Source organism: Mesoplodon mirus (genome assembly GCF_964341445.2).
Source record: "Mesoplodon mirus genome assembly, chromosome: 5".
In the NCBI taxonomy this organism is placed as follows: Eukaryota; Metazoa; Chordata; class Mammalia; order Artiodactyla; family Ziphiidae; genus Mesoplodon; species Mesoplodon mirus.
Window position 1 is genome coordinate 184,292,554 of NC_138980.1, and position 25,865 is coordinate 184,318,418.

The following is a 25,865-nucleotide window of genomic DNA, read 5'->3' on the forward strand; positions in this document are numbered from 1 at the left end:
AGGATCCCGTGCTGGCCCAGGGCTCGGCCGCCACCATCATGAGATTCTTCACAATCTGGAACGAGGGCCCCAAGGTTTCATTTTGACTGGATCCCGCACCTGACGTCGGCGGCCCCGATCGGACATCCACTCCAGGCGGGATGTGCAGCAGGGCAGGGACAGCGTGGGCCACAGAGCGGGCACTGGGCGTCCACGGTCACCGTGCTGGGCTGTGGTGAGGACATTCCTCCCCAGGAGCCATCTGTCTGTCCATCCCGTGCACCTCACCCCGAGGAGGGGGCCCTGCTGGGCACCGACCAGCAGCGAGCAGACAGAGCGGTCCCCAGCTGGCTAAGGCACCCCACCCTGGGCAGCAGCTCCCCAAGGGGCTCAGAGCTGGCTGGAGGTCGTCCCTCCTTCCTTGGCTGCCCGGGGTTATTTTGGCTCCATTGGGTCTAGGCTTCGATGAAGGGCAACTCTTCCCTGGTTGAGCAGCACCAAGCGGGAGTCGCCAAAGCTCTGTCCCCCTGGCGAGATGGATGGGCCGCCTTGTGCCCACCAGTGTCCCCCTGCCGCCTGGGTGAGAGCCTGCACGTGCCCGCGGTCCACGAGCAGCGTCCCACGTGGGGGAACACCGCGTGGCCGAGGATGGAAGCTGCCTGGGCCTCCGAGCATGTGGTCAGGAATGCATTTCAACCAAGAGGACGGACTTCAGGTTTTAAAATAAGGAACACTCTCATGCCTAGTATGTGGAGTTAGGTATATAGCCTGAGGCTCCAGCCATTTCCCGCCCACAGACGCCCTCTGCCTCCCGTCTGGGTGGCCCTCGGTGGGGGGCGCCCAGGGTCCAGAGCCTGAGGTAGCCAGTGGGAGCTAGGGTGGACAAGGCATGGGAAACAGAACGTGCCAGGAAGCCAGGCCAATGAGCTGAGCACCGTCCTGGGGGGAGCACAGAGGTGGTCTCTGTAGATGTAAGTAGGGGCCTCTACAGGAGGGCACCTCGGATTACCCTCGTGGGCCCTAAATCCACGAGAGTGTCCTTAGGAGACAAAGGGAGGAAACAGACACGGGGGAGGAGGCCACGTGAAGTCACAGCCCGAGGTCAGGGTGATGGGGCCACAAGCCCAGGGATGCCTGGAGGCCCCCAAAGCTGGAGAGGCAGGAAGGGTCCCCAGACCCCTGCAGGGAGCACGGCTGCCGACGCCTTGACTTTGGACTGTGAGGGCTTCTGTTGTTTAAGCCGCCAGCATGCAGTCCTTTGCCCCGTGGCCCTGAAAAACCAGCACAGTGTCTTACAAGTACAGATGATTCCGCTCACGGGCGGCCTCCGTGTGGCCACCGTGCAGACGTGCGTGTGCCAGCTCGAGTTGGGTTTTGATAACTGGGGTGTAGACGGAGGCCGTCCCAGTCTTGTCAGTGGACCAAGGGCCAGGGGGCAGTGTCATCCCCCACAAAGGGTGCGCTGGTGCAGCAGCCAGAGCCAGAAGAAGGGTCCTCCGACTCCCACACCAGGATGGAACCTGCCATCCCATCCTATCCTGAAGGGGACTCTCCCAGCTTGGTAAGAGCCCATGTCACTATTCCAGGCGATTTTTTGAGTGTGGCCAGGACTGACCCTATGCTGTGAACTCAAAGCACAATCTCATTCACAGACGACCAGTGGTAGCCTCCAGGAATGGTACAGCCGGCAACCCCGCTGGCTGGCTTCTGGCGCCTGCGCCGTGGGGCGTGGCTCCGTGGGCTGTAGCTCTAGCCACCCCATCGTGGGGGTGGGAGTGCTGGGAGCCCGCCCCGTCCCCCAGGCCCTGCCTCTGGGATGACTCTGTCCCTCACACACTTCTGCCCCCGGAGTCTGGCACTCACCTCCCAGAGCAGTTCTGCCATCGGCAAACCCGCACATTTATGCCACAGCGCTTGCACAGGTTTTGAAAGTGGACCGAGTGCTCGCCTTTTGGCTAATACGATACTGGGAACATAATAACGAGTAGTGTTTTTCGTTCTTTCGTTTGCATCGTTAATAGTAACTTCAGCGGTGCTCGAGGCTGTGTGGGACAGAGAAGGTGCAGCCCAGCTTCAACCTAAAGAGTCAGGACCGCAGGTCACGAGGAGCGGGCCTCGGGGGGACCTCCTGCTTTCCCTGTCCTTGCGACTCTAAGATCCTGGACTTGCCTGGTGTCCAGAGCGTGAAACTTTTCAGGGAAATGAGAAATAGAAGCCCATCTTCGGCCAGTTTTGAGCAGGAGCAGAAACCAGAGGGGCTGAGAGAAAGGCACGTCACCCCAGGACCACGGTGGGGATGGGCGGGCTCAGCCTGCCTGTCCCTGGTTCCCAAAGGGTCGAGAAAACCGCATCCTCTCTCCCGGGGGCGGGCGGTCTGTTGGACAGCAGCACCTGTGACCCCTTCTCTGGCTCAGCACCCCGGCTTCCCCTGCTGCCTGGCCCGGCCGGAATCCCAGGTGAAGTCGGAAGCTGCTGCCCGCAATTCCGACTCAGACGAGACCTGAGAGCTGGGCAGAGCCTGGGGTCAGGTGTGGGGTCTCTGCAGCCAGGACGGAGCACAGAGACTGGGTGGGTGGTGGGGAGGGAAGTCTGTGGCCAGATGGGCCATGGAGGTGTGTATGTGTAAGGCTCAGGGTGGGGGCTTTGCAGCCAAGAGGGGAGGACAGGGCCTGCGGTGGGCTCCTTGGCCAGCGCCAGGTACCACGGCAGTGAAACTAAAGGCCACGCTTCCCCCTGGAGCCCGGGCATCTGGACAGTTTGGGGCGGCTTGCTCCACTGGAGGGGGGCCTGGAGGATAGAGAGGGAGACCCCTGCACCCCAAGTCTCAGGACTAGAACCTCCCTGCCACCCCGGCCCCAGAACCTTCGGCTGAGCAAACTCCTGGTGAAGGCGGGGACGCGCCCTGTCTCCGAACCCACCCCTCCTGGCGCAGAGCCGGCCTGGTGGAGAGGAAGCAGCAGGTGTCCCGAGAAGAGAGACGAAGAGACCCTGGAAGAGGCTCTGAGGTCTGCAGCTTTCACCCAGGTAACCCGCGGAGGCCCCGGTCGGACGCAGGAAGATGGCCCGCCTCCAGCTGGAGTCGGAGCCCGGGTTGGGGCGCCGCCGCTCGCCCCCGGGAAGGCGTCCCAGCTGCGCACCGCGCCCAGGGCCCGGCACGGAGCCGCCTCCCCGCCTCTGGCCCACCCCAGCCAGGCGCTCGCCTCACCCTCCCACTGTCCCCCAAACTCTCGCGGGGCGGCCCCACTCCCCGCCCCACCCTGCTCCCCTCCTTGAGGCCCGAGCCCGGTCACCCCGGACCCCAGCGTTGGCCCGAGCGTCTCCGCAGAGAGGCCAGCGTCCAGCCGACCCAGCCGGGAGGCCCGTCCTCGCGCCCATCCGTCGACCCGCGTCCGGGGTCCCGGAGGGCCAGGTGGGACCGCACGGGCGACACCCCGCCCCGCGGAGCCGTGTGGCCCTGGGGCCAGCGCCGACCCGCCTTGTAAGGCAGGGTCCGCGCTCGGACGGCCTCAGTGCGCCTGGCAGCCCGGGAGGGAGGGGGCGGGGCGGAGCCGCCAAGAGAGTGCGGGGCGGGCCTGGGGGGCGGGTCCGAGAGGGGGCCAGTGGGGGCTGGGGGCGGGTCCTGGGACGGGTCCTCCAATAGGAGCGCGGGGAGGGCAGGGCGTGGGGCGGACCGGGCGCGGAAACTGGGGGCCAGGGGGCGCGCCGGCGGGTCTGGGGGCGGGCCTGAGGCCGGGGGCGGAGCCGGCGGGCTGGGAGCTGCGGCGCGAGCGCAGGCCGGGTACCGGGTTGCTCGCGCGCGAGTCGCGGAGGCGCCGCCGCTGCAGTCGCCGCATCTCCGAGGTAAGGGGCAGCGGGGCTCCGTCCCGGGGCGCGGCGCGCAGGGCCACCTGCGCCTGCGGGCCGGGGCGCGCCACCCATTCCCGGCGCCCGCCCGCGCCCCTTCCCCGAGGCCCAGTGCGTCCGTGCGCCCCGCGCCCCGGAGCTGCCGGCTATCCGCGCGGCGCTCGGGCCCCCGTGGCTGCGTCCGGGCGCGGGTTTGGGGACGCGGGGGCGCGGGCTGGAGCGACCGGCGATGCAAAGGGCAGGTTTATAATTGGGCCCTAAATGAGGCTCCTCGGCCTTTCTTCGTGTCGGTGCGTAACGCGATAGAGGACTCCCCTCGCAGCCCCTTCCCTCTCCGTGTCCTGCTACATAAACACCGTTCACATGCCCAGGCCTGGGGTGGCGGCTGCCAGCGAGACTGCGGGACATTAGGGCTTAGAGGGTTTGAAATGAAGCCACTGTCATACAGCACGAATTTAAGGAGCCCCAGGGCCACAGAAAGGGCCGTTTGTGTCCAGGGGCCGAGAATGTACGTGATCCTTTGGCGAGAACTCGGCCGTCCCTCGGTCCGGCATTAACGTCGCCATATCGGTGCAGGTGAGAGGGTCAGGCCTACACTTTGCAAATCCAGAAGCATCCCCGGAGGGGTGTTCTGTTTTCTTATCGCATGTGGGCACATAACCCGGCAATCAAGATAAAGAGGTTGGCTGCCAGTGTATTTTTTCCACACGCCCCTGGGGACCAGTGCCCCGCCCTTGAAGGAGGATCCAGAGAAACCCTTTATTCTGCGGTTTCAGTTATGTAAATGAAGCCTTGAAATGAGGTGGGAAGAAAACCCTCCCTGTGACTGCTGTTTTGATAGGCGCTTTGTGCTCTGATGATGGGACACCTTTTAGGCTAAGCTGGCTATGCTGTCATCCGTCTGTGTGTTTACTGGCTAATTCATCTGACGTTTATAAACGATAAAAGACCTAGCTCCCACGGCCCCCCCCGCCACCACCTCCCAGGACTCCCCGTGGCCAATCTCTCAGGGAGGGTGCGCTGGGGGGGTGCTCCCCAGGGCCTGGGCCAGCCCCTGCCGCCTAGGAGGTGATCAGTAAACCCTGACCTGAACTCCAAGTGCCCTAGGACCACATCCGGGGATGGAGCAATGGGCCTGGGGAGGGAGAGCTTGGAGCCGGCAGGAAATGGGGGGAGGGGCGGGGGCCATGGGACAGGCGCCTTGCGAGTGCCTTAAACTGGACTCCATGACCCCTTCTCTGGTACCAGCCCCTGTTCCCACCACGTGGTTGGAATCCCAGGGCTCAGTGATGAGTGATGGGGGAAGGGGGTGCTGGTGAATTGCCTGGGGGCATCTGCAGAATGCGTGCCACACAAGGGTATGTGTGTTTTCCTGGGGAAGGGGCCTTCGTGATTTCCAGAAGGATCTGTGACTCAGAAAGGTACCCTAATTTATGTACTACATTAAAAAATTCTTCTCCATCTTTTTGGAATGACGAAGTGATGGAGATTAGTGGGAGCTGTGTTGGCCGAATTCTTATCTCCTCGGTGTTGTTTGGCTGATCTTCGTGAACCCGTTGAAGTTGCAATAAATAAGCTGTTTTAACTGTATACAAGGTTATAGATGCTCATTGTGGGAAATGTGCAAATCACAGGAGAGTTTCGTGAAGAAAATTAAAATCACTCGTCACTGATTGAGGATTAAGAGAAATCTTTGAGCAGCCAAACTGTCCTCTGGGGCTGCGTCCTCGTGGCTTCCCTCCCTGGTGGGCAGTGGAGCCGCTCCCTGCAGAAGAGGCTGAGAATTAGAAGCTTCCTCAGGGAGAGGCTTGCTGGTTTAGCGCCAGGGCTATTTATAGCTGGTGATGTTGCTGTGAGGCCAGAGGAGCACGTACAGGAGCCGCCATCCGGGGCCACTGGGGCCACGAGGCACAGCCCCCACTGCACCTTGAAGTATCAGGGCCTCCCTGGGTCGGGAGGTCTGTGCCCTGGGCCCAGCCTGGCACCATCTGGAAACCACCCCAGACCGAGGGTGCCGGGCACTGTGCAGAGGCCACCTGAGCCCCAAACCCTGGACCAGGCGGATGCTGGGATTAGGCAGGAGAATCGACACACGCCCAACTCCTGCTGCTTGAGCAGCAGGTGTTTCCTGGGAAGGAAGGTGGGGAGCTGCCTGGGGGGTGCCCAGCGGCATCTGGGGCTCAGACGTGGTCTCCGGCGCCCCGCTCTTCAGCCCCTCCTCGGGAGACCAGCCCCCTCTTGGGGTGGGGAGGTAACCATGGTGTCACAACCCATGGAACCCCCAAGCTTGGCACCCCCAGTCCACAGCATCCCCGCCACAAGTCCCAGCTCAGCAGAGTCTCTTCAGAGGGGGAACGTCCTCAGTGGCATCCACATGGCAGTTCCTGGAAATGGCTTTGATTGGCCCTGCTGGGGTGACAGGGGAGGGTGCGGGTTCTGTGATCTGCAGCCCCCAAGAAGGGCATATGGGGGAAGGGCCGCTCCCCACAGGGACGTGGCATGCTGTCTCCAAATCTCGTTTGCTGACAGGGAAGCAAGACTGTTTTGCGCTTGCAGATTTCCCCTTTAACTGTACGGGATGTGCAGTGACGTGCAGTGAAGCTCAATTGTAATTTAATGTCTAAATGTCCAAATGTAGGACCTTCCTTGGTGAAGAAATGTAACAAGTCTTTCACAGGGTGTGAGGAAATGATGGTGTTCTGACTTTGGTACCAAACCCAAGTGTCTTCTGCGACCCCCCATTAGCTGGGGGTGTGTGTGAGCTTACCCTCGGGAGAGCACATTCATGGCCACTTTTCCTTTTCTTAATTAGATTTGTGAAAAGGAAGGACTGGCCCTTACCTTTCTTCAAGCCTAAAAGTTAAGAACACCTGGAGCCCTTTCCTGCCCATCGCCTTGTGTCCCACAGAACAGTGTCCCCGTGTGTCCCCCTGTGTCCCCAGCATGTCCCATGTCCAGTTGTCCCAGCACAATCTCCCCTCTTTGGGCCACAGTCCCAAGGTCTCATCCTGTAACCCTGTTGCACCCATTTGTTCAACAGACATCAGGTGCCAGGTGAGCCCGGCCAGGTCAGCCCCGGGAAGCTCTCGCTCCAGCGGGAATGTCACAAAAGCCAGCATCCTCCGGGGGCCTCGTTCAGGCCTCACGCTCCCACTGCCTCTGGGCGCGGGGGGCCACGGGCCTCGGAGCCTGGGAGGAGCCCCCAGCACCAAGCTGCCTTCCTGGGAAGGCGGTTCCCGCAGCTCATCTGGGCCTCGTCTGCCCGGCCCTGGCCCTGCTGGCTGCTCGGCCCCCAGGCCTCCAGAGGTCCCGGGCCGCTCCTTCTTCCTCCTGCCAGGGGTTGTGGCTGCCCCCCAGCCCGTTCCTGGGGAGGGACTCTGCTTTTGCTGTGGTTTTACTCCCTGCGCCTGTTTCCCGCCCCCCCTCCGGTTTAGTGTTTAACCTTCCTGCCTCACAGCACGTGCTCTGCGATGCTGGCGCGTTTCGGGCAGTACCGCGTGGAGCCGGTGCCTGCTGCGTTCCGTGAGCCCCTCACCGTCCGCTGATCCCTTGTGTGGGCCACGGGCCTTGGGGTTATTTCCATTCTCTGGCGTGGCTGCCTGGAGCCCCCCTGCGTGTTCCTCGGAGAACACGTGCGAATGTTTCTGCTGGGCCCTCGGCGCCCCGTCTTAGCCGATGGTACCGGCGGCTCCCCGGAGTTGAAGCCCCTTGACGGCCGCGCTCCACAGCCGCCGGCAGTGGGCAGGGCGCAGTGGCCTCTTGGCGGGTGGCCTTCTGGAGGGTGCGTGCCAGAGCCTGCGTTTCAGGCTAAGGTAACGAAGCCAGGCGTCCCCGCCAGTGACTGGGTGTCTGGATGTGCTGGGCCTCCTCGAGTCCCTTGCCCGTTTCTCTAGAGCTGTCTTTTTCTGGTTGATCCACAGGGTTCTTTCTAGTTTCTGGAGACGGCAATGTGTGTTGCATGTAAGAGACACCTTCTCTGCCCACAGCTGTCTTTTCAATCCTTAGTGATATCTTCTGATGAATGGAAGTTCTGAGTTTTAATCTGGTGCCATTTAAGAATCTTTTCCTTTAGGGTTAGTGGTTTTTGTGTCCTGTGTAGAGTCTTTCCCACCCAGGACATCAGATACTCTCAAACATCCCCTTCCTGAGGCTTAATGATTTTGCCTTTCCTGCTTCAATCTGTACCTGAATTAATTTCCATTTTTCTCCATGTGTCTGTTCAGTCAGCCCATCTCCTTTTGTTGAAAAAGTTTTCTTCCCCGCTTTTCCTTTGTTGTCCACACTGTCTCTGCACCTGTGCGGGTGGATTGGAGGCTCTCTTCTGCCCAGTGGTTTATTTTCTGTCCTTGTACCAAGACCACACACCACACTGGCTTCATTTCCAGAACTTTCCATCAAGTCTCGAAACCGCTGGGCAAACCCTCCACCTGTTCTCCCTTCAAGATCGCTGGTTAATTCATGGTTTTTTGCCTTTTTGTGTATATTTTACAGTCAGCTTGTCTCACTACCCAGACATAAAAAGTGTTAGAATTTTTATTTGGATTAAATTAAAACTGTGGATGAATTTAGGGACAATTGACCTCTTTGTATTTCAGACTTAACCCATGTTCATAATATCACTGTTCTTTCAATAATGCTTCATAGTCTCTGTGTGGACGGTCTTACACATCTTTTGTTAAATGTATTCCTAGGTAATTCATATTTCCTCACTTTTTTTTAAATGGTATATTTCTAAATACCTTTTATTGTCTGGTTTTGCTGCTACATGGAAATAGATTTTTGTATGTTGACCATGTATCCAGAAACCTTGCTAAACTCACGTTGATTCTAATAGTTTTCCTGGGATCCCTTTGGATTTTGTGTGTACACAGTCATAGAAACTGCAAATAATGCCAGTTTTATTTCTTCCTTTCTACGTTTATATATTTATTTCCTTTCCGTATCTTACCACACTGACACAGTGAGTAGAAGTGGTGATAGGCAAGCGTCTTTCTCTTACTCCAGTTTGAAAGGAAAATTTTTCAATATTCAAAGTGTGATGATTTTGTAGCTTTTTGTAGGTACCCATTATCAAATTAAGGAATTTATTTCCTTTTCTAATTTGCTCAGAATTTTTACGGTGAATAAATGCTGAAATCCATCAAGTGCTTTGGCTGCATTTATTAAGATGATAATATGATTTTGGTTCTGTGTTGTGTTATGTGGTGAATTATATTAAGTTAATGTTAAATGAACCTTGCACTCCTGGCATAAACCAAACTTGATTGTAAGGTATTGATCCTTTTTATCTATTACTGGATTCAGTTTGTTAATATTTTGTTTAGGGTTTTTGTATCTGTGTTTGTAAGTGAGATTGGCATCCATTTTTCTTTTCTTGTAACGCCCTTATCAGGTTTTGGTACCAGGATTATTTTAGCCAGACTGAGTCGGGTGGGGTGTTTCATCTTTTACTCTTCTCTGGAAGAATTTGTGTAAGACTGACAGTATTTCTTCTTTCAGTATAAGGAAGAATCTGCTGGTAAAGTCATCCAGGCCTGGGGTTTTCTTTGTGAGAAGGTTTTAAATAAGAATTCAAATCCTCAATAATTATAAGAATTAATAATAGATACAAGAGCAATGATAAGAATATATTTCTTCTTGTTACTGTTTGGTAAAATGGCTTTTGTTTTGTTTTTAGGAATTTGTCTGTTTCATTTAAATTATCAAACATGTTGGTCCAAAATTGTTTATAATATTCTCTTATTATATTTTAATCCCTTAATATCTGTCGAGCTTGTAGGGATGTCCTCATTTTCCATCTGATATGGGATATTTTGACCTTCTCTTTTTTTTACTTGATTAGCGTCCCCAGTATTTATCAATTTTATCAGTGTTTTCAAGGCATTAAGTTTTGATGTCGTTGGTCCTCTGTATTATAGATTTGTTTTCTAATTTATTAATTTGTACTTTTATCTTCATTGTTTCTAACACCTTTGTCCTTAATTTGCTGAGGTTTTTTTCCTAACTTCCTGGATGGCAGCTTACCTCACATATGATGGTGTACCCACATACCATTTTCCTATGTGTGTACACCATACACATGCACATGTGTATGTACATGTGTGCACACACACACGTTTCCGCCATGTCTAGCTGTTTTCTTTTGGGTATTTCTGATCCACGAGTTCTTTAACCTGCTCTGCTGTGAATCCCATCCACTGAGTTCTGAATTTTAGTTATTGTGTGTTTGTTTTACGGTTAGAATTTCCAAGGTGTTCTTTTTTCAGATCTGCTACCTGCATTCTTACAGGCCCCATTCTTGGCTGGAATTCCTCACCTTGTTCTTTTTCTTCTCTGCACACGGTGCACGTAGTTACTTTAAACTCAATGTCTGATCCAGCTCCAGTAACTGGAGCCTCTCGTCGTTTCTGCTTCCTGTTGTTTCTGCAAGTTCTCGGCACTTGTTCCCCCTCTTGGGCCTGGTTATTTTTTTTATCATCATATGTGGATATTGTGTTTTTCCGTCTCCAACGGTCGTCTCCTCCTCAGGAGTGCTTGTGTGTGTCCTGCCGCTGTTTGGGGCACCAGCGCTCCAGATCCCCGCATCCACGCTGGGGGTAGAGGGGAGCCGGCCTGACCGCCCCTGACTCCCAGGCGCCCGTCCGCCCACCCCCAGGGCAGGGCTGGTCTGTTCAGGGTGCCCTGCCCTCCCGGGTGGGGGGCCTGGGGCTTTTCAGTCCCCGTGGTTGGTGGGAAGCCTCCCAGCTGTCTGGCACGGGGTGGGTGGGGAGTGAGGGCTGGGCTGCAGACCACTGCGGAGACCCTCGGGCTGCCTCCAGCTTTGCGCTTCACACCTGCGCCGGCTGATCTCCTCTTCGGCTGCTTGGGGCCAGGAGAGGCTTTGCGGCCTGCAGGCGACACTGCCGCCCACCTGCCAGCCGTCAGACCCAGGCAGCGGCCCTTCCCCGCAGGCCCCTCTGCTCTTCCTGGCCCTGCGGTTGGCTTCCCCGGGCCCCGGCCTGCCCCCCACGCTGTGGGCTCCGTGGGGTCTCGGGCGGCCTGAGAGGCCTGGCCCCAGGACCTGCCGTGCGGGCACGTGGTGACCGCAGGGCGCCTGTCGTCGGGGAGAGGCCAGGCCATCCGCGGGCAGCTCCACGTTCCTGGAGCTAACAGACTTCCTGTTGAGGGTCTCACGTGCACGCCAACTCGAGGCCGGACCCCGTCTGCGGGGAGGGGCCTCTGCCCGCTATCGCCCCTGGGTTCTGTGCCGCCGCCCAGGCTTCACTCCTCTGGGCCTTTGCAGGCGCTTTTCTCCGGGGCAGGGACCCCCTTCTGGTGTCCCTGCTGTGTGCGGGTCCTGCGGCCGCTGTGACAAAGGACCACAGACTTTTGACTGAAAACTACAGAAATATGTCCTCTCCCAGTTCTGAGGCCAGACCCCCAGTCCGAGATTGAGGTGTCGCAGGGCCGTGCTCCCTCCAGAGGCACCAGGGAGGGTCCCTCCTGCCTCTTCCAGCTCCCGGGGCTCCGGGCATCCCTGGGCTTATGGCGACGTCCCTCCCGTCTTGGCCTCCGTCTTCACGTGGCTTCTCTGTCTGTGTGTCTCCTCTTCCGTCCCTTGTAAGGACACCTGTCAATGGACTTAGGGCCACCCTGGTCCAGAGTGGACCCATCTCGAGATCCTTAGCTTGATGACGTCTGCAGAGACCCTTCTTCCAAACGAGGCTCCTCCACCTTGCGAGGACGTGGACACACCTGGCTCGGGAACACCATTCACCCACTACACGTGCCCTGCACAGGGTCCGCCCGACCGCAGGTTGGCTGCAGATGCCGTGTTCTTGGATTTTGTAAGAAACTTGCTGACAAACAGTAGAGACCGGCTCTGGGACCGGGGGACTGAGGCCCAGGACATGGTTCCTGGGAGGCCAAGGGGTCCCAACGGAGTGAGTCCCCCAAAAAGCCCCAGCTTCGTGGTGACCCAGAGAAGCTCCTGCTGTCCGCATCAGTTCTTCTGAGGGGCAGGGGTGGCAAACCTGTCCTGGCCCCTTCCTCCCCCCCGCCCCCGTCCCCTCCCCCGCCAGCCCGACCAGCAGGAGCCCCCAGGCCCGCGGGTGCGGCTCCCGCAAGATGGCCACGGCCCCCAGGAAGGCGCCCGCTCAGCCACCCACCTTCTTCCCTCTCGTCCCAGAGAAACCGCGTTTGACTTGGGCGCAGGGGACAGTGTGGCTGTGACTGTGGTTCCCAGGCTGCCCCGAGGGATGGCCTAGCCTCAGTGCAGGAGGTCCCAACCCCACGGGCCTTTCCGGGCCTACGGCCTGAAGCATGTGACCCGGGACCTGAGTGGCATCCTGCTCGGACGGTGCGGCCGCTCGCCCCGTGCTGTCGGGGCCCCTGCAGGGACCGTGGAAGGCAGCGCCGAGCCGGCAGGGCTGCGTCCACGCCTGAGGCTCCGGGACCGTCTGCTCTGCGGGGCAGGCACTCAGAGGCCGCTTTGTGCCCGCCTGGGAGGCCCCGCTGCCTGGGACGAGTGGTCATTCACATCGAGTGTCGGGCAGCCGAGCTGTGGTGGCCGTATTATGACTAAAATGTGGACAGTTGCCAAAGGGCTGTGTCGTGTTCCAGTGGACTCTGAAAGAAAGAGCCAGAGCTGCGGGCCGGCGGCCCAGACGGTGCGCAGCCCCGACGCCTCTGTTCCCCTCGGGCTGTTCCCTCGGAGGCTGTGCCTCTTCCAGGGGCTGCACCGAGGGCGAAGCTGGACCCCGACCCTGGGGGCCTAAGCCCTGGTGGACAGAGGGGAGCAGGGGGAGGCGACGGCATCCATCCCCCGGCTTCTGGCCGCTTGGTCTTTTGCATTTTCTGTCCTAACCCTCACCCGCCCACCTCATCTTGGCTGCACGGGTACAGCGCGCCCACCCGGCAGGGGTCAAGGAGGTTCTCCCCGGGACCAGCTGACCAGGCGCCCTGGCCTCCTGTGCGGCCCCGGAGCAACTTGGGACTTATCTGGGGGCTGCTGCTGTTATTCCCTCGCCCCCTCCGTGCGCCATCAGTCCTGGGACTGGGCCCGGTGGGCTGAGCCGTCCAAAGGGGCTGGGCTGCCCTGGGAGGCGCCTGCTTGCCCTGCACTCTCTCCTCCTCTCCTTCCCGCACTTGGCACAGAGCCTCTGGGTTGCCTCTGCGCGTCCAGCGGCATCCGGCGAGGGGCGTTCTGTGCCCAGGCCCCTGCACGGCCGAGGTCAGGTGCGCTCAGCAGACTGTCAGCCCGGTGGGCGTCAGGAGCTCCGTCGAGGTCCAAGGAGGGCTAGTTTGTCAGATGCTCGGGAACCTGGCATTTCCAGGGCCCGTGCGGTTCTTGCGCAGAAGCAGGGTCTCAGCTGGACCCCGGGCCTCGGGGGCACATCAGCGGGCGCAGCCACGGCCCAGGGACTTGGGCTGTCGGCCCTGGTGGAGGGTGCCGCCCCTGGGCCCGGCTTGCTGTAGACATCTGGAGGGTGCTGGCACCACGCCGGCCCTGAGAACGCAGGAGGGTGGCACGTGGGGTGGGCCGACGGGGCCGAGGACCAGGAGCTCGAGAGCCCAGGGCTCCCACCGCGGCTCGTGCCTCCAGAAGGTTCCTTCTGGCGTCCGCTGTCCCGGGAGCCCTTTCCCACCTGCGGGCCGGTCTCCCGGTCCCGAGCAGCCTCTAGGACGAGGTCGGGGACAAGAACCCCAGTCGAGCTCTAGCGCGTCGTCAGCGACACCCCCAGGGCATCCCGGCGGCCACAGAGCGCTGAGGCCTCTGGATCCCCCGGCTCTCCGACCCTTCAAGTAGGGGGCTCGCCAGTGGGGCTGATGTGTTGCGGGGAGGTTCCGGACTTGGGGTGCGATGCCCGGTGACCCGGCAGAGCCCGTGGTGGGGTTCGGGCGCCGTGACCCGAGTTTCCCCCGGGTCAGTTTCCCGCCGGCCCAGCTCGCTCGGCGTGAGGTGGAGCCGGGTTCCGAGTTCCGGGAGGTTTGGCGTCAAGGAGGCCGGCGGGACGGGGCCTGAGGCCTGAGCAGCGCCCCCGCAGGGCCTGGGAGGCGGGGAGTCCCCTGTGCGGGTCCCAGCCCCCAGACATGCGCATCCCCTGGCCCGCATCCTGCCCCCAGAAGCACGCCCCCCCAGACCCCCCACCCGAGGGCCGGCAGCTTTCCCAGGCCGCCCTCCAGCGAGCCTTGGCCATCCTGGTGCACTCAACACCCGCCTGGGGCTTCGGGCCCAGAGGACCAGGGAGGTGGAATGGGCCCCGGGGGCTGGAAGGCACCTGGATCCCAAGGGGCAAGATGCTTGAGGCCTGGTCCGATGCAGGAAGTGCCTGCAGGTAGGGTGTACATATGGGCAGCGTGAGGAGGGGCATTGGGAACGAGAGGCTGAGAGTTGGTCTGGGGGGCCCGGGGGTGGAGGTGCGTTCACACCTGCGGGAGCAGGAACACACACTCCACCTGTGGTCTCAGTGCACACCTGTGTTCTGCTCGAGGAGGGGGAGCCAGGGGAGGCGGAGCTGCTGTTGCCTTTAAAACAACACGTGGCCCAGCTCACATGCACACGTGGCCCAGCTCACATGCACACGTGGCCCAGCTCACATGCACACCTGGCCCAGCTCACATGTACACCTGGCCCAGCTCACATGCACACCTGGCTCAGCTCACATGCACACCTGGCTCAACTCACATGCACCCTTGGCCCTGCTCACATGCACACCTGGCCCAGCTCACATTTACACGTGGCTCAGCTCACATGCACACCTGGCTCAGCTCACATGCACACCTGGCCCTGCTCACATGCACACCTGGCCCAGCTCACATTTACACGTGGCTCAGCTCACATGCACACCTGGCCCTGCTCACATGCACACCTGGCTCAGCTCACATGCACACCTGGCTCAGCTCACAGACACACCTGGCCCATCTCACAGGCACACCTGGCCCAGCTCACATGCACACCTGGCCCTGCTCACAGGCACACCTGGCTCAGCTCACATGCACACCTGGCTCAGCTCACAGACACACCTGGCCCATCTCACAGGCACACCTGGCTCAGCTCACAGACACACCTGGCCCATCTCACAGGTACACCTGGCCCAGCTCACAGACACACCTGGCCCATCTCACATGCACACCTGGCCCATCTCAAAGGCATACCTGGCCCAGCCCACCGGCACACCTGGCCCTGCTCACAGGCACACCTGGCCCATCTCACATGCACACCTGGCCCATCTCAAAGGCACACCTGGCCCAGCTCACAGGCACACCTGGCCCAGCTCACAGGCACACCTGGCTCAGCTCACGTACACACCTGGCCCATCTCACAGGCACACCTGGCCCAGCTCACAGACACACCTGGCCCATCTCACATGCACACCTGGCCCATCTCAAAGGCATACCTGGCCCAGCCCACCGGCACACCTGGCCCAGCTCACAGGCACACCTGGCCCATCTCACATGCACACCTGGCCCATCTCAAAGGCACACCTGGCCCAGCTCACAGGCACACCTGGCCCAGCTCACAGTCAACCTGGCTCAGCTCACGTACACACCTGCTCCATCTCACAGGCACACCTGGCTCAGCTCACAGGCACACCTGGCACAGCTCACATGCACACCTGCCCCATCTCACAGGCACACCTGGCTCAGCTCACAGGCACACCTGGCACAGCTCACAGGCACACCTGGCTCAGCTCACAGGCACACCTGGCACAGCTCACAGGCACACCTGCCCCATCTCACAGGCACACCTGGCTCAGCTCACAGGCACACCTGGCCCAGCTCACAGGCACACCTGGCCCAGCTCACTGGCACACCTGGCCCATCTCACAGGCACACCTGCCCCATCTCACAGGCACACCTGGCTCAGCTCACATGCACACCTGGCCCATCTCACAGGCACACCTGGTCCTGTTGCAGGCACATTGCTAACATGGATTCCCAGCCCTCCTGGCTGGGGGCACTGTGTGCTGATGTCACGCAGAAGCTGTGACTGTGGCAGATAAGGGTCTGTCCTGGGTCACCTTTTCTACAGGTTTTGCTTCAGATAGTCACGTCTTAAGGGCGTTGCCCGGGAGAATCATTCTGGAGACACAGGCCTCGTGGCACCTTTTTGGGGCGCGGACAGCCTGTGAGGGGCTGGTGGGCCAGGGGGTCACGTGGTGTCTGAAGACAGCTGGGCCCCCATGGTGGGTGGTCCCTGGAGCCTGGTGGACACTCTGGGGCCGGCTTCCCCAGGTCCGCTCGTCCTGCATCTCCTTCCACTCTGGTCTGTGAGTCCACCTGGCAGCTGCCTTGCCCTCTCCACACCCTCATTTGAAAATGCAAATCCGGTCATGCCGTCCATCCCCACACCCACCGTGAACCCTCATCAGCTCCCAGCTCCGGAGCCCGCGGGGTCAGCCGTGCCTCAGCAGGGCCTGGCCAGGGGACACTCACACAGTGTTCTCTCCACCTCACCTGCCCACCCCCGTTCCTCCTACCCCTGGCCCGGGCCCCACCCCGTGGACCAGCGGCTGACAAGCCTCACGTGGAGGGAGCCGGGCCTCCTGTTTGCCACGTCCACGGCCGGCCACAGCGACGCCTGGCCACGGGGCGCAGCCCACACGTGGATGCCGTTTGTCCTCGATGGCTCCAACACCAGCTGTGTCGTTTCTGCTCCCCGCACCGTCCTGCTTCTCCCCACAGCAGGAAGTCACCTTGGAGAGCTTCCCATCTGCATGTAGGGTCTCACTCCTGTTAGTTTTGTTAAAGTAATTTTCAAGTTACTTTATTAAGCTACAAACGTGGAGCCCAGGACGGAGAGCTGGGTCCTGGGGCTCATCACCACATCCCCAGTCATGTCCACCCTGCCCTGAGCCCCTGGTGTCCTGGACCATCCTCACCAGCCACTGTGCCTTCTTGAGCTGCACTGCCTTTTCTGTTTGGGGAACTTGTAGGTCCTGAGTTCAGCAGGGCCCTGCTCGGGACCCCCACAATGCCAGGTTGCCTACTGCCCCCCGCTGACCACTAGCCGTGACTCTGGGGGTGGGCATTGGTGCTGAGCTCCCGGCTCCCCAGAGCTGCTGGAGGTGGAGGTGTCTTCTCAGCCCCATGGGGACCCGGGCCCAGCTTTGGGCATTCACTGGGCTCCTGACGCCATCAGCCACCCCCCAACGTGAGCCCCCCCTACCCTGGGCGCAGGCCGCAGCCCCGCTCGGCCCTCGGAGTCTCCACAGACCCCTGCTCTCGCCTGGGGCTTCCCTCTTCTACTAGCGGTCTGTTCGGCCCGCTGGACCCTAGTCAGCAGACTGGGCCCTGAGGTGGGCGCAGCAGCGTGACCGGTTCTGGATCCCTTCCCCGAGGATGGTGTCACCCCACTGATGCCCGGGAAGGTGTCACTCAGGGAGCCCCCAGAGCAGGAAGGTCCTGAGTCCCCCAGGAGGCTGGCTCGTGCCCCACCGTGCTGGAGGCTTTGACTGTCGGGGACTTGGCGGCCAGGGCGCCAGGGCTGGAGGGGCCTCGCCGTGTTCTGCAGCAGATGGACACTTTGTCCCGGGGTCGCACAGTTGCTGGCGGGCCACAGCCCCTGTCCGCGGGCAGCGGGGGCCTTGGGCATCTGCCCGCAAAAGCAGGTGACCTCTTGTTGCTTCCTCCCAGTAGCATGGCTGACAGCAGGCCCAAGCCCCCCAAGCCCGCCAACAAGACGCCCCCCAAGTCCCCAGGGGACCCCGCAAAGGACAGGACAGCCAAGAGGCTGTCACTGGAGTCGGAGGGCGCCAGCGAGGGCGCGGCCGCCGCGGGCCCGGAGCTCAGCGCCCTGGAGGAGGCCTTCCGGAGGTTTGCGGTGCACGGGGACACCAGGGCCACCGGGAAGGAGATGCATGGCAAGAACTGGTCCAAGCTGTGCAGGGACTGCCAGGTGATCGACGGCAGGAACGTGACCGTCACCGATGTGGACATCGTCTTCAGCAAGATCAAGTACGTGTGCGCCTGGGACCAGGGGGGTGGGAGCGGGGTTCTGCGTTCTCTCGGGCGGCCAGGAGGGCGACGCCTCAGGACACTCTCCCTGCCCGGAAGAAGATGCCCGGGAGTTTGAACCAGAACAGGCCCCAGTGGGGCCGGGAGCCCAGGTCAGGGACGTGCCGCAGCCGCCTGCCGCAGCCTGAGGGGTCTCAAGTGGCAGAGCCCGGCCCGTGGGGGGCTGCTGGGGGCCGGGGGCACGAATCCGGGAGGTGGGCGTCTGTGGCGCCGCTCCCCTCAGCTCTGGGGGACGTTCGCGTGTGAAGAAGAGCGGGGATGACGAATGGTGGGCGCCGTGTGCTTGTCCGTGTGTGTGTCTGCACGCGTGTGCACACGGGCTCGGGCATGTGGTCCGGGCGTCGATAGGCCCCCTCCCCCTTCTCCCGCCCTTCACACCCCGGGACCACACCTTGAGGACAGCAACAGCATCTCCGAGGCATCACACAGACACGCACACACGCGCACGTGCATGCCCACACGTGTAGAACTCAGGTCTCCACTCTGCTGGTCACGGCTCACCCGGAGGACAGATGCCCTGGACAGGCCTTGGAGACCGCGTGTGCAGGAGGCACGGGCAGTGGAGGCACACGGGCCCTTGTGCCCCCTGGGAAAGGGAGCCCCATCTGGTCCCCGTCCCGCTCTGGAGGGCAGGACACTGCTCAGACACTCAGGGAGGAGGCTTGGCCCCTGGCGCCCAGGCACTGCGGGGGCCCCACCTCAGAGCCTGGCTGCTCTGGGCCCCAGGGTCTCTGCCTCGGCTCGTCGCGGGAAGTGGGCGGCTGCAGCCCCGGTCCGGCGAGGGGTCGTGGTCAAGACACGGTCAAGACCAGTCTGTGGCTACTCCCCCTCTGCCCTCCTGGACCTGAACTCCCTGTGGGGTCCCTGTGACCTGTGTCCCACTTGGGAGAGCCTGTTCTGGGGGAGGGTCCCCCAGACCTCCCAGCTGTGCAGCGGGGGACCTTGCCCTTGGGAACGGAGAGGGAGACAGTGCTCCCTGGGGGGTCCTGGGGGGGGGGGTGCCCTGAGTCGGGTCGTGGGGTCCTGCAGGACAGGCTGGGAGCCACACCTGGGGGACCAGGTCTGAGGAGTGTGGGGCGCGGTGGGGACGCGCGCGTCCCGGCGTGCGGGTCGTGGGACCGCGGCCGCTCCAGGTGGCAGCCGTGGCAGAAGCGCCGCAGCTCGCGGGAGCCGTGGGCGCGGAACCACACGGGTCGCTGACTGCCGATGGCTGTTTCTGTTTGGGGCGGTTGCCATGACTCTGCAGCCCTGCCGCCAGCCCGGTATCTGCAGCCTCTGTTTAGGCCGGTCGTCATGGCAGCGCTTGTTTGTTTGGATGTTGCTATGTGTTAAGTTTTAAACACGGTTCTTGCAGCTCTTCCCCAGGCCTCGACTGAAGACTGCCGTCTCCGGGACCAGGGCTTCCCCCGGCCCCGTGCCCGCCCCCCCCACCCCCCAGCCCCAGGGCGGAAGGAATTAACTCAGGACCCCGTTCCCATAAGCACGAGTGTCACCCCAACAGTCCCGCCGGGGGCCCGTGGGCCGCAGGGTCCCCTGCGTGTGTGCCCAGGTGGGAAGGCCGGGGAGGCGGATGGCGGCTCTGCTGGCCCTTCCTGGCCCCCACTCGCCGGCTTTCTGGCCAACGGTGGCATTGCCCGTGACTCTGGAGCCCTGTCTGGGCTGCAGGTTAGGAGGACGCACGCCGGGGCGGGGGACGCGGCCCATTCTTGCTGCACGGGCTGCGGAGGGAACCGTCTGAAGCGCAGAGCTTGGCGCATCGGTGCAGAGACCCAGGCCACGCGGGATGCCTGCGGGAGCGGTGGGCAGGGCAGAGCCGGGTGCGCTGTGCAGTCCCAGACACGCCAGCGGGGCCCAGCGCCTGCTCGGTGCCTGGCGCCCGGGCCTGCCCTGCCCTGCCCTGCCCCTCCCTGCAGGCTGGTGGGTGAGGCTGTGGCATTCGGGGCCCTGACCCCAGCACGTGCTTCCAGCTGTGGCGTTGGGGGTCTCACAGTGTCCTCCGCGGGGGCCTCTCCTGGCCGCCCGAGGCTGTGCAGGGCATCCAGCAGCTTCTGCCCTGGCCTCCTTGGGGCCTGCCTGGCGTGTCTACAGAGGGCCAAGGCTTGGGGGGGCAGGAATCGGGCAAGTCCGTCCATGCTGGCTCCTCAAACCGCTGATATTGGTGTTGGACGCCAGTGCACACAGGCCTTTTGATGACCTTCCCCAAACATCCAGAAGTGGTTTCAACGACCTCAGGTGCATCTGTCCCCAGAACCCGTCCCTGAGCCTCCAGCCTGCGTTAGGCCCTCGCGAGGTCGGGAGGAACTTAGGATGCTCTTCCCTGCTTGGGGGGCAGCTGACTGTCGGGGTCACAGGTGCCCTTCAGGCGGCCGGCCTGGAGGCCGCCAGACCTGGGTGTGAGCAGCCTCCTTCCAGGTTGCCAGCAGCGTGGTCCCTGGGGCCCAGGAGCAGGGGGCTGGCATCTGCCCGCTCCCAAGGCCTGGTACCAGACGTGTGGGCAGCTGCCACATCACACTGCATCCTCACCCTGCATCCAGGTCCTCCAGACAGCGCTCCCGTGGCCACCCGCACAGCCCCGCTGGCCCAGGGTCTGATGGGAATATCCCGGGGGCTCCCTCCTCTGGCCCTCGTTGGTGCCTTAGCCTCCCCCTCCAGACCCCACTTCCTGCTCTCTGGACGGGTCACCCAGGTCCCAGCTTCTGCTGCTCAGGGGAGCCTGGGAGTCGGCTTTCTCCAGCCCCCAAGTGGCATGTTATCTGTGGTCCAGAGGGGGCCCCTTGCTCCGTCCTAGGACATGTTAGCCAAAGTCCAGCGGCCTTCATGACGCTGGCCCTGGAGACACAGACCTCTGTCCTCGGAGGGCTGTGCTGCCCCCCCCCCGCCCAGATCCCTGGCCACCGAGTGTCCCTGGTGACCTTCGGGAGTGGCCGGGCTCAGCCCTCTGCCTGCCCTGCGTTTGGCCTGGAGGTCTGGGGACACAGGGCCTGGGAAGCACAACCCATGGGGCCTCGTGTGTGACCAGTGACCCCATTACTGCTGGACCAGCTTTCCAGCAGAACAACGGCCTTCTGAGCAGGGCACTGGTTGGCCCCAGTGCTGAGCCGGGAGGAGGGGGTTTGGTGGGGGGACCCTCTCCGGTTCTGTGCACTCGGGAGAACAGGCTCCCTGTGTGTGCGGAGCCGTGTAAAGTGATCACGTGTCTCCAGGGAAGAGGCTGGCAGTGTCATTCGAGAACTCCCCAGGGACTGTTCCCAGCGGGGGCCGCGGGGCCCCCTGGGGAAAGCTCCCTGCCAGCCCAGACCAGGCTCTGAGACCCTGTCTGGCGGTCACGGTGGGGACATGTGGGGACACCCGGCCCCGCCAGGTGGAGCAGGCAGGTCAGCGCCCTGGGCCCGCACGTCCACTCGATCTGAATGCGGCCTCTGACGGAGGCCCCGTCGGCCATGCCCCGCCCCCAGCCCGAGTGACTCACACTGGTGGTGCCTGGTGCCCCAGCGGCCGGTCACCAGGCTGGCAGGCAGGCCTGGCGTCCGTGAATAGAGACAGGAGCGCCTTGGACAACCCAGGACAAACAAGTGGGGCCCCACGACCGTCGTGGGTCAGCGACCAGCAGGGATGGCAGGTTCCCCGCCCCAACAAGGCCAGGACCACGCTGCCCGGGACAGCTGGGCCAAGGGATCCCCCCAGCCCGGCCCACGGACCTCAGAGCCGCTGTGGTGTCGCAGCCAGGCTTTGAGGGGTGGAACCCACCGCCGGACACGGGGGCTCTGATGAGGCCTGCGGTCCAGGTGCCCCTCCCGACAGCCGTCCAGGCCTCTCGGGCTCCGCTCCCCACCCGCCCACATGGCCTCGCTGGCGGCACGACTTGGTCGTCCTCCCCGTGGCCCCTGCGGCTGTGTCCTCCCTCCACTGTCTCCCCGACCCCGGGGTGGCCGGTCAGCACGTCCCGTGTCCTCAGACTCACGTGTCAAGTGCCTGTGAGTCCCGGCATGCGCAGGGGACGTCCTGAGGCATGTTTATCGCTTACCGCTGGGCTGTTGGAGTTCTGGTGACTGAACAGAACCACGAATAGGAGAGTGATACACACAGGTTTACGTGCGAGTGAGACCCAGGAGGGGTCAGGGGCTGTGCATGGGCTGCCGGCCCACCTTCTGGGGGTTGCTGCCGCCTGCACCCTTCCACACCGTGGTGTCCTTTTATCTGGTTTACTTACTTCCGCTGTCCCAGTGGGTGTGTGGCAGGGCCGCATCCCGGTTTAACCTGATTTCCCTGGTGCCCAGTGACGTGGAGCGTCCTTCACGGGCTGGTTTGCACTTGTAGGTCTTTGACAAAGTGTCCGGTTCAAATATTTGCCCAACTTTTTTTTTTTCTCTTTCTTGCGGTACACGGGCCTCTCACTGTTGTGGCCTCTCCCGTTGCGGAGCACAGGCTCCGGACGCGCAGGCCCAGCGACCATGGCTCACGGGCCCAGCCGCTCCGCAGCATGTGGGATCTTCCCGGACCGGGGCACGAACCCGTGTCCCCTGCATCGGCAGGCGGACTCTCAACCACTGCGCCACCAGGGAAACCCTGCCCAACTTTTTACATTGGGTTTTTTCTTGTTGTTGAGGTATAAGAGTTCTTTGTGTGTTTCAGATACAAGTCCTTTATCAGATTTTCTCCATCTGTGGCTTGTCTTTTACTTCTCTTAACAGTATCTCTTGAAGAGCATGGTTTTAAAATTTTCGGTCAAGTCCAATTCATTGTTTTTCTTTTATGGACTGTTTTTGGGGGGTCATTCCTGAGAAAATCTTTGCCTAAGCCAAGGTCACGAAGAGTTTCATTTGGATGCTTATCCAGAAGCTGGATGGTTCGGGGTCTGTGATAAATGCAGGACTGTGGTCCAGTTGAGTTAAACTTGTAGACGGCGTGGGGCACAGGCCAGGCCCTCTCCTCTGTGCGCAGCCTCCAGCCGCTGAAAGGACAGTTCCACCTCCATTCCCTGGCTTTTGCAACCTTGTCAAAAACCCTTACATGTGGCCTGTTTCTGACTGTCCTGCGGCCGCTCTGCGGCCGTGCCTGTGGCTTTGCGGCCGGTGCTGACGTGGGGGCAGCCCCCTCCCACTCTGCCCTCCCCTCTCCAGCCGGTCCCCTGGGTGCCGTCAGCTGCGCTGTCTCGAGCCCTTGGCTTCTGCAGGCAGCCTTTCTGTTGGTCCCCGGGGCACCTCCCCCCACTCCTCTTACTGTAGAACATTGAGAACCTCACCGGATGGATTCGCTGGGGAAGATCCAAGGTGGCATAAGTGCTTTTCAGTTAAAACTCATAGAGACCAAGAGCCAGTCTAGAGCCATTTTGAAATTGCGAGAATGGACTTCCCTGGTGGCGCAGTGGTTGGGAATCCGCCTGCCGATGCGGGGGACATGGGTTCGAGCCCTGGTCTGGGAAGATCCCACATGCCGCGGAGCAGCTGGGCCTGTGCGCCACAACTACTGAGCCTGCGCGCCTGGAGCCCGTGCTCCACAATGGGGGAGGCCACTGCAGTGAGAAGCCCACGCACCTCAACCAAGAGTAGTCCCCGCTCGCCACCGCAACTAGAGAAAGCCCGCGCGAAGCAACGCAGCCAAAAAGGGAGGGAGGGAGGAGAAAGAAATTGCGAGAATGACCTACCAGATCCCGGGCGGCCGTGGGATGCCTCCGGATGAGGAGCTGCTCCCGGGTCCCGGCTGTGCCCCAGCGCGCCCAGTGCTGGTCAGGCCCTGGCCATGGGGAGGCGGCCCCCAATCCTGTCCCCGAGTGGGGACCGTGCCCCCCACCCCCTGGCGACCCCGCGCAGGCCGGTGGCCCCAGCCAGGACTGCAGCTGCCTTGTGCCGTGGGATCTGACGTGCTTTTCACCCTTTCCCTCTGATGAAGGCGACATGCTCGCCCACTTTAGCACCAGACCAGGATGTGTTGGTGTCCAGTCGTTCATGAAGGACGTGCTTCCTGTCAACTTCACTCCAGGACGATTTGTATTTGCTGCCATTGCCGACGGCAGCCGACTATTGGGTGTAACGCCGCAGACCAGGGCGGGGCAGGGCACGTTCTGTGTTTTAATGGAAGACTCGCTCTGGGCTGTGGGAAAGAGGTGGGGTGAGGGGTCCCCTGATGTCACCGAGGCCCTGGGTGGGGTGCGGGTCCCAGCCCAGTGACTGCTCAGCGCCTCCTCCCCGTGGGGGTGCCTGGGCCCGGTGGGCGCCCCCTGAGCCCCCTCTCCCTGCAGGGGCAAGTCCTGCAGGACCATCTCATTCGAGCAGTTCAAGGAAGCACTGGAGGAGCTGGCCAAGAAGAGATTCAAAGACAAGAGCGGAGAAGAGGCCGTCCGGGAGGTGCACAGGCTCATCGAGGGCAAGGCCCCCATCATCTCGGGGGTGACGGTGAGTTCGGTGCGCGGGTCTCGGGAAGGAGGCAGAAGCGTGGCTCCCGGGCACCGGCGGCCCCCGTCCACGGTCTGGGCCCCTGGGCTGGACTCGCCCTGGCGGCTTCCCTGACCTCGTTCCCCGCTCTCTTGCAGAAAGCCATCTCCTCGCCCACCGTGTCGCGGCTCACGGATACCACCAAGTTCACGGGCTCCCACAAGGAGCGCTTCGACCCGTCGGGCAGGGGCAAGGGCAGGGCGGGCCGCGTGGACCTGGTGGACGAGTCGGGCTACGTGCCGGGCTACAAGCATGCGGGCACCTACGACCAGAAGGTGCAGGGGGGCAAGTAGCCGGCGGGGCCTCCTCCCGTCGCCCAGTCCCCCACCGCCTCACACTTCGTTACATTCCTGTGCTTGCAGGCAGAACTCGGACCCGGGGCGGGGCGGGGCGGCCGCGGAGGCTCCAGGCCCGCCTCCCTCCCACCCGGGCCCGCACCCCCGCCACCCCAGCTTTGGCCCCGACTCACCTTTCCTAACACACCTGCCTCGTGCCCGCCAGGAAGTGGGCAGATGGCCCTTTCCAAAGTGTCTCCCGGGTCCAGACCACACCGGCCACTGGTTTGCAGCAAAGGGGGCGTTTTAAAGGAGCTGGTGGGCAGACCCTCACGGGGCAGTGTTGACCCACAAGCGCCAAGGCACCAACCAGCAGCCCCAGTAAAGCGGAGGGAGCCCCGGACAGGGCGCCGCGGGGCCTGGCGAGCCGCACGGAGGTGTGGGAGGCGGGGCTCACAGGTGGAGCCTGACAAGAAGGTGGGGACAGTCCCGTCTCGGGGCAGAGGGCCCGGCCCCGCGTGAACGTCCCACGGATGACGCGCGCTCGCAGCCCTGCGTGGCCCTCGTCACCCCGCGTGTCCCCTCGGCCGCGCGGGGAGGCGGGGCTCAGGCCGCAGGGCGCGGCTCACGAGGAGAGACGCGGGACGAGCGTGGGCCGCGGCCCCTCCACCCCATCAGCTCTCTCCTCCCCCAGGTCCTCTTGGTCAGAACAACCCAGCTGATCCCGACGTCCCAGCGCAGGTCCTGGAGAGGAAGGACTTAGGCCACGGTTGCCAGGTGTGTGTGCAGGGGGCCCTGGGTCAGGGTCGGGGGGGCCCGGGCGCCACCTCGCGCCACCACATGGCGGGCCTGCTGACGGGCTGGCGGGTGTCCGCACGGCCAGCGCCGTGGGCTCCGGCTTTCACTGAAGACCCACCCGCTCAGCCCTGCATTCTGAACTTGAAGTGCCCGGGGTGTCAGGGTGACTCTCAGGTCTGATGGAGTAAATCTTTTCAGAAGACCTCTGGGAAAAGGTGAGTGGGTGCGCTTGAGTCTCCAAGCCTCCTGGGGGCTTGCTCTATCTCACCTTCAGTGACAGGCTGGCTGGTCCATCTCAGGACAGAAGACTCAGCACTTGAACTTGATAAATGCCAGTTACATCATGTCATAGGTGATGTCATTGTTCCTTCTTCCGGGACACCTGTAGGACTCTGTGTCCTGGAAGCTCGCATTTTCACCACCGTAGATGTCTTCTTTCCACTGTCTGGTTCTTGGAGGATAATTTAGTCTTCAATCTCCTTGCAGTGCGGACATTGCTTCACTTTTCTTGGGGTGGGGGCAGTGTGGATGGGGTGGGAAC

General features: G+C 61.9%; 1 protein-coding gene across 5 annotated transcripts; it reads left to right on the forward strand.

Annotated features, from left to right (window-relative positions):
- Window positions 1-2,559: 2,559 nt before the first annotated feature.
- LOC309804931 (tubulin polymerization-promoting protein) lies at window positions 2,560-25,200 on the forward strand. Of its 5 annotated transcripts, none has more exons than XM_082622636.1 (4): window positions 2,560-3,003; window positions 17,440-17,760; window positions 24,059-24,212; window positions 24,350-25,194. In XM_082622636.1, the coding sequence occupies exons 2-4, from the start codon at window positions 17,444-17,446 to the stop codon at window positions 24,542-24,544; spliced, it is 666 nt and encodes a 221-aa protein (XP_082478762.1). In that variant the 5' UTR covers window positions 2,560-3,003; window positions 17,440-17,443; the 3' UTR covers window positions 24,545-25,194. The 5 variants fall into 5 exon arrangements, with proteins under 5 accessions (XP_082478762.1, XP_082478761.1, XP_082478760.1 ...); XM_082622635.1 differs by having other exon boundaries at window positions 17,443-17,760; XM_082622634.1 differs by lacking the exon at window positions 2,560-3,003 and adding an exon at window positions 3,713-3,819.
- Window positions 25,201-25,865: the final 665 nt, after the last annotated feature.

Bases quoted from the DNA above. Each gene is read 5' to 3' on its own strand.
- LOC309804931 (XM_082622632.1), top strand. From the start codon at position 13,894: ATGCGCATCCCCTGGCCCGCATCCTGCCCCCAGAAGCACGCCCCCCCA. The intron at 14,139-17,439 runs GTAGGGTGTACA...GCTTCCTCCCAG, and splicing joins GATGCAGGAAGTGCCTGCAG to TAGCATGGCTGACAGCAGGC. The intron at 17,761-24,058 runs GTACGTGTGCGC...CTCTCCCTGCAG, and splicing joins ATCGTCTTCAGCAAGATCAA to GGGCAAGTCCTGCAGGACCA.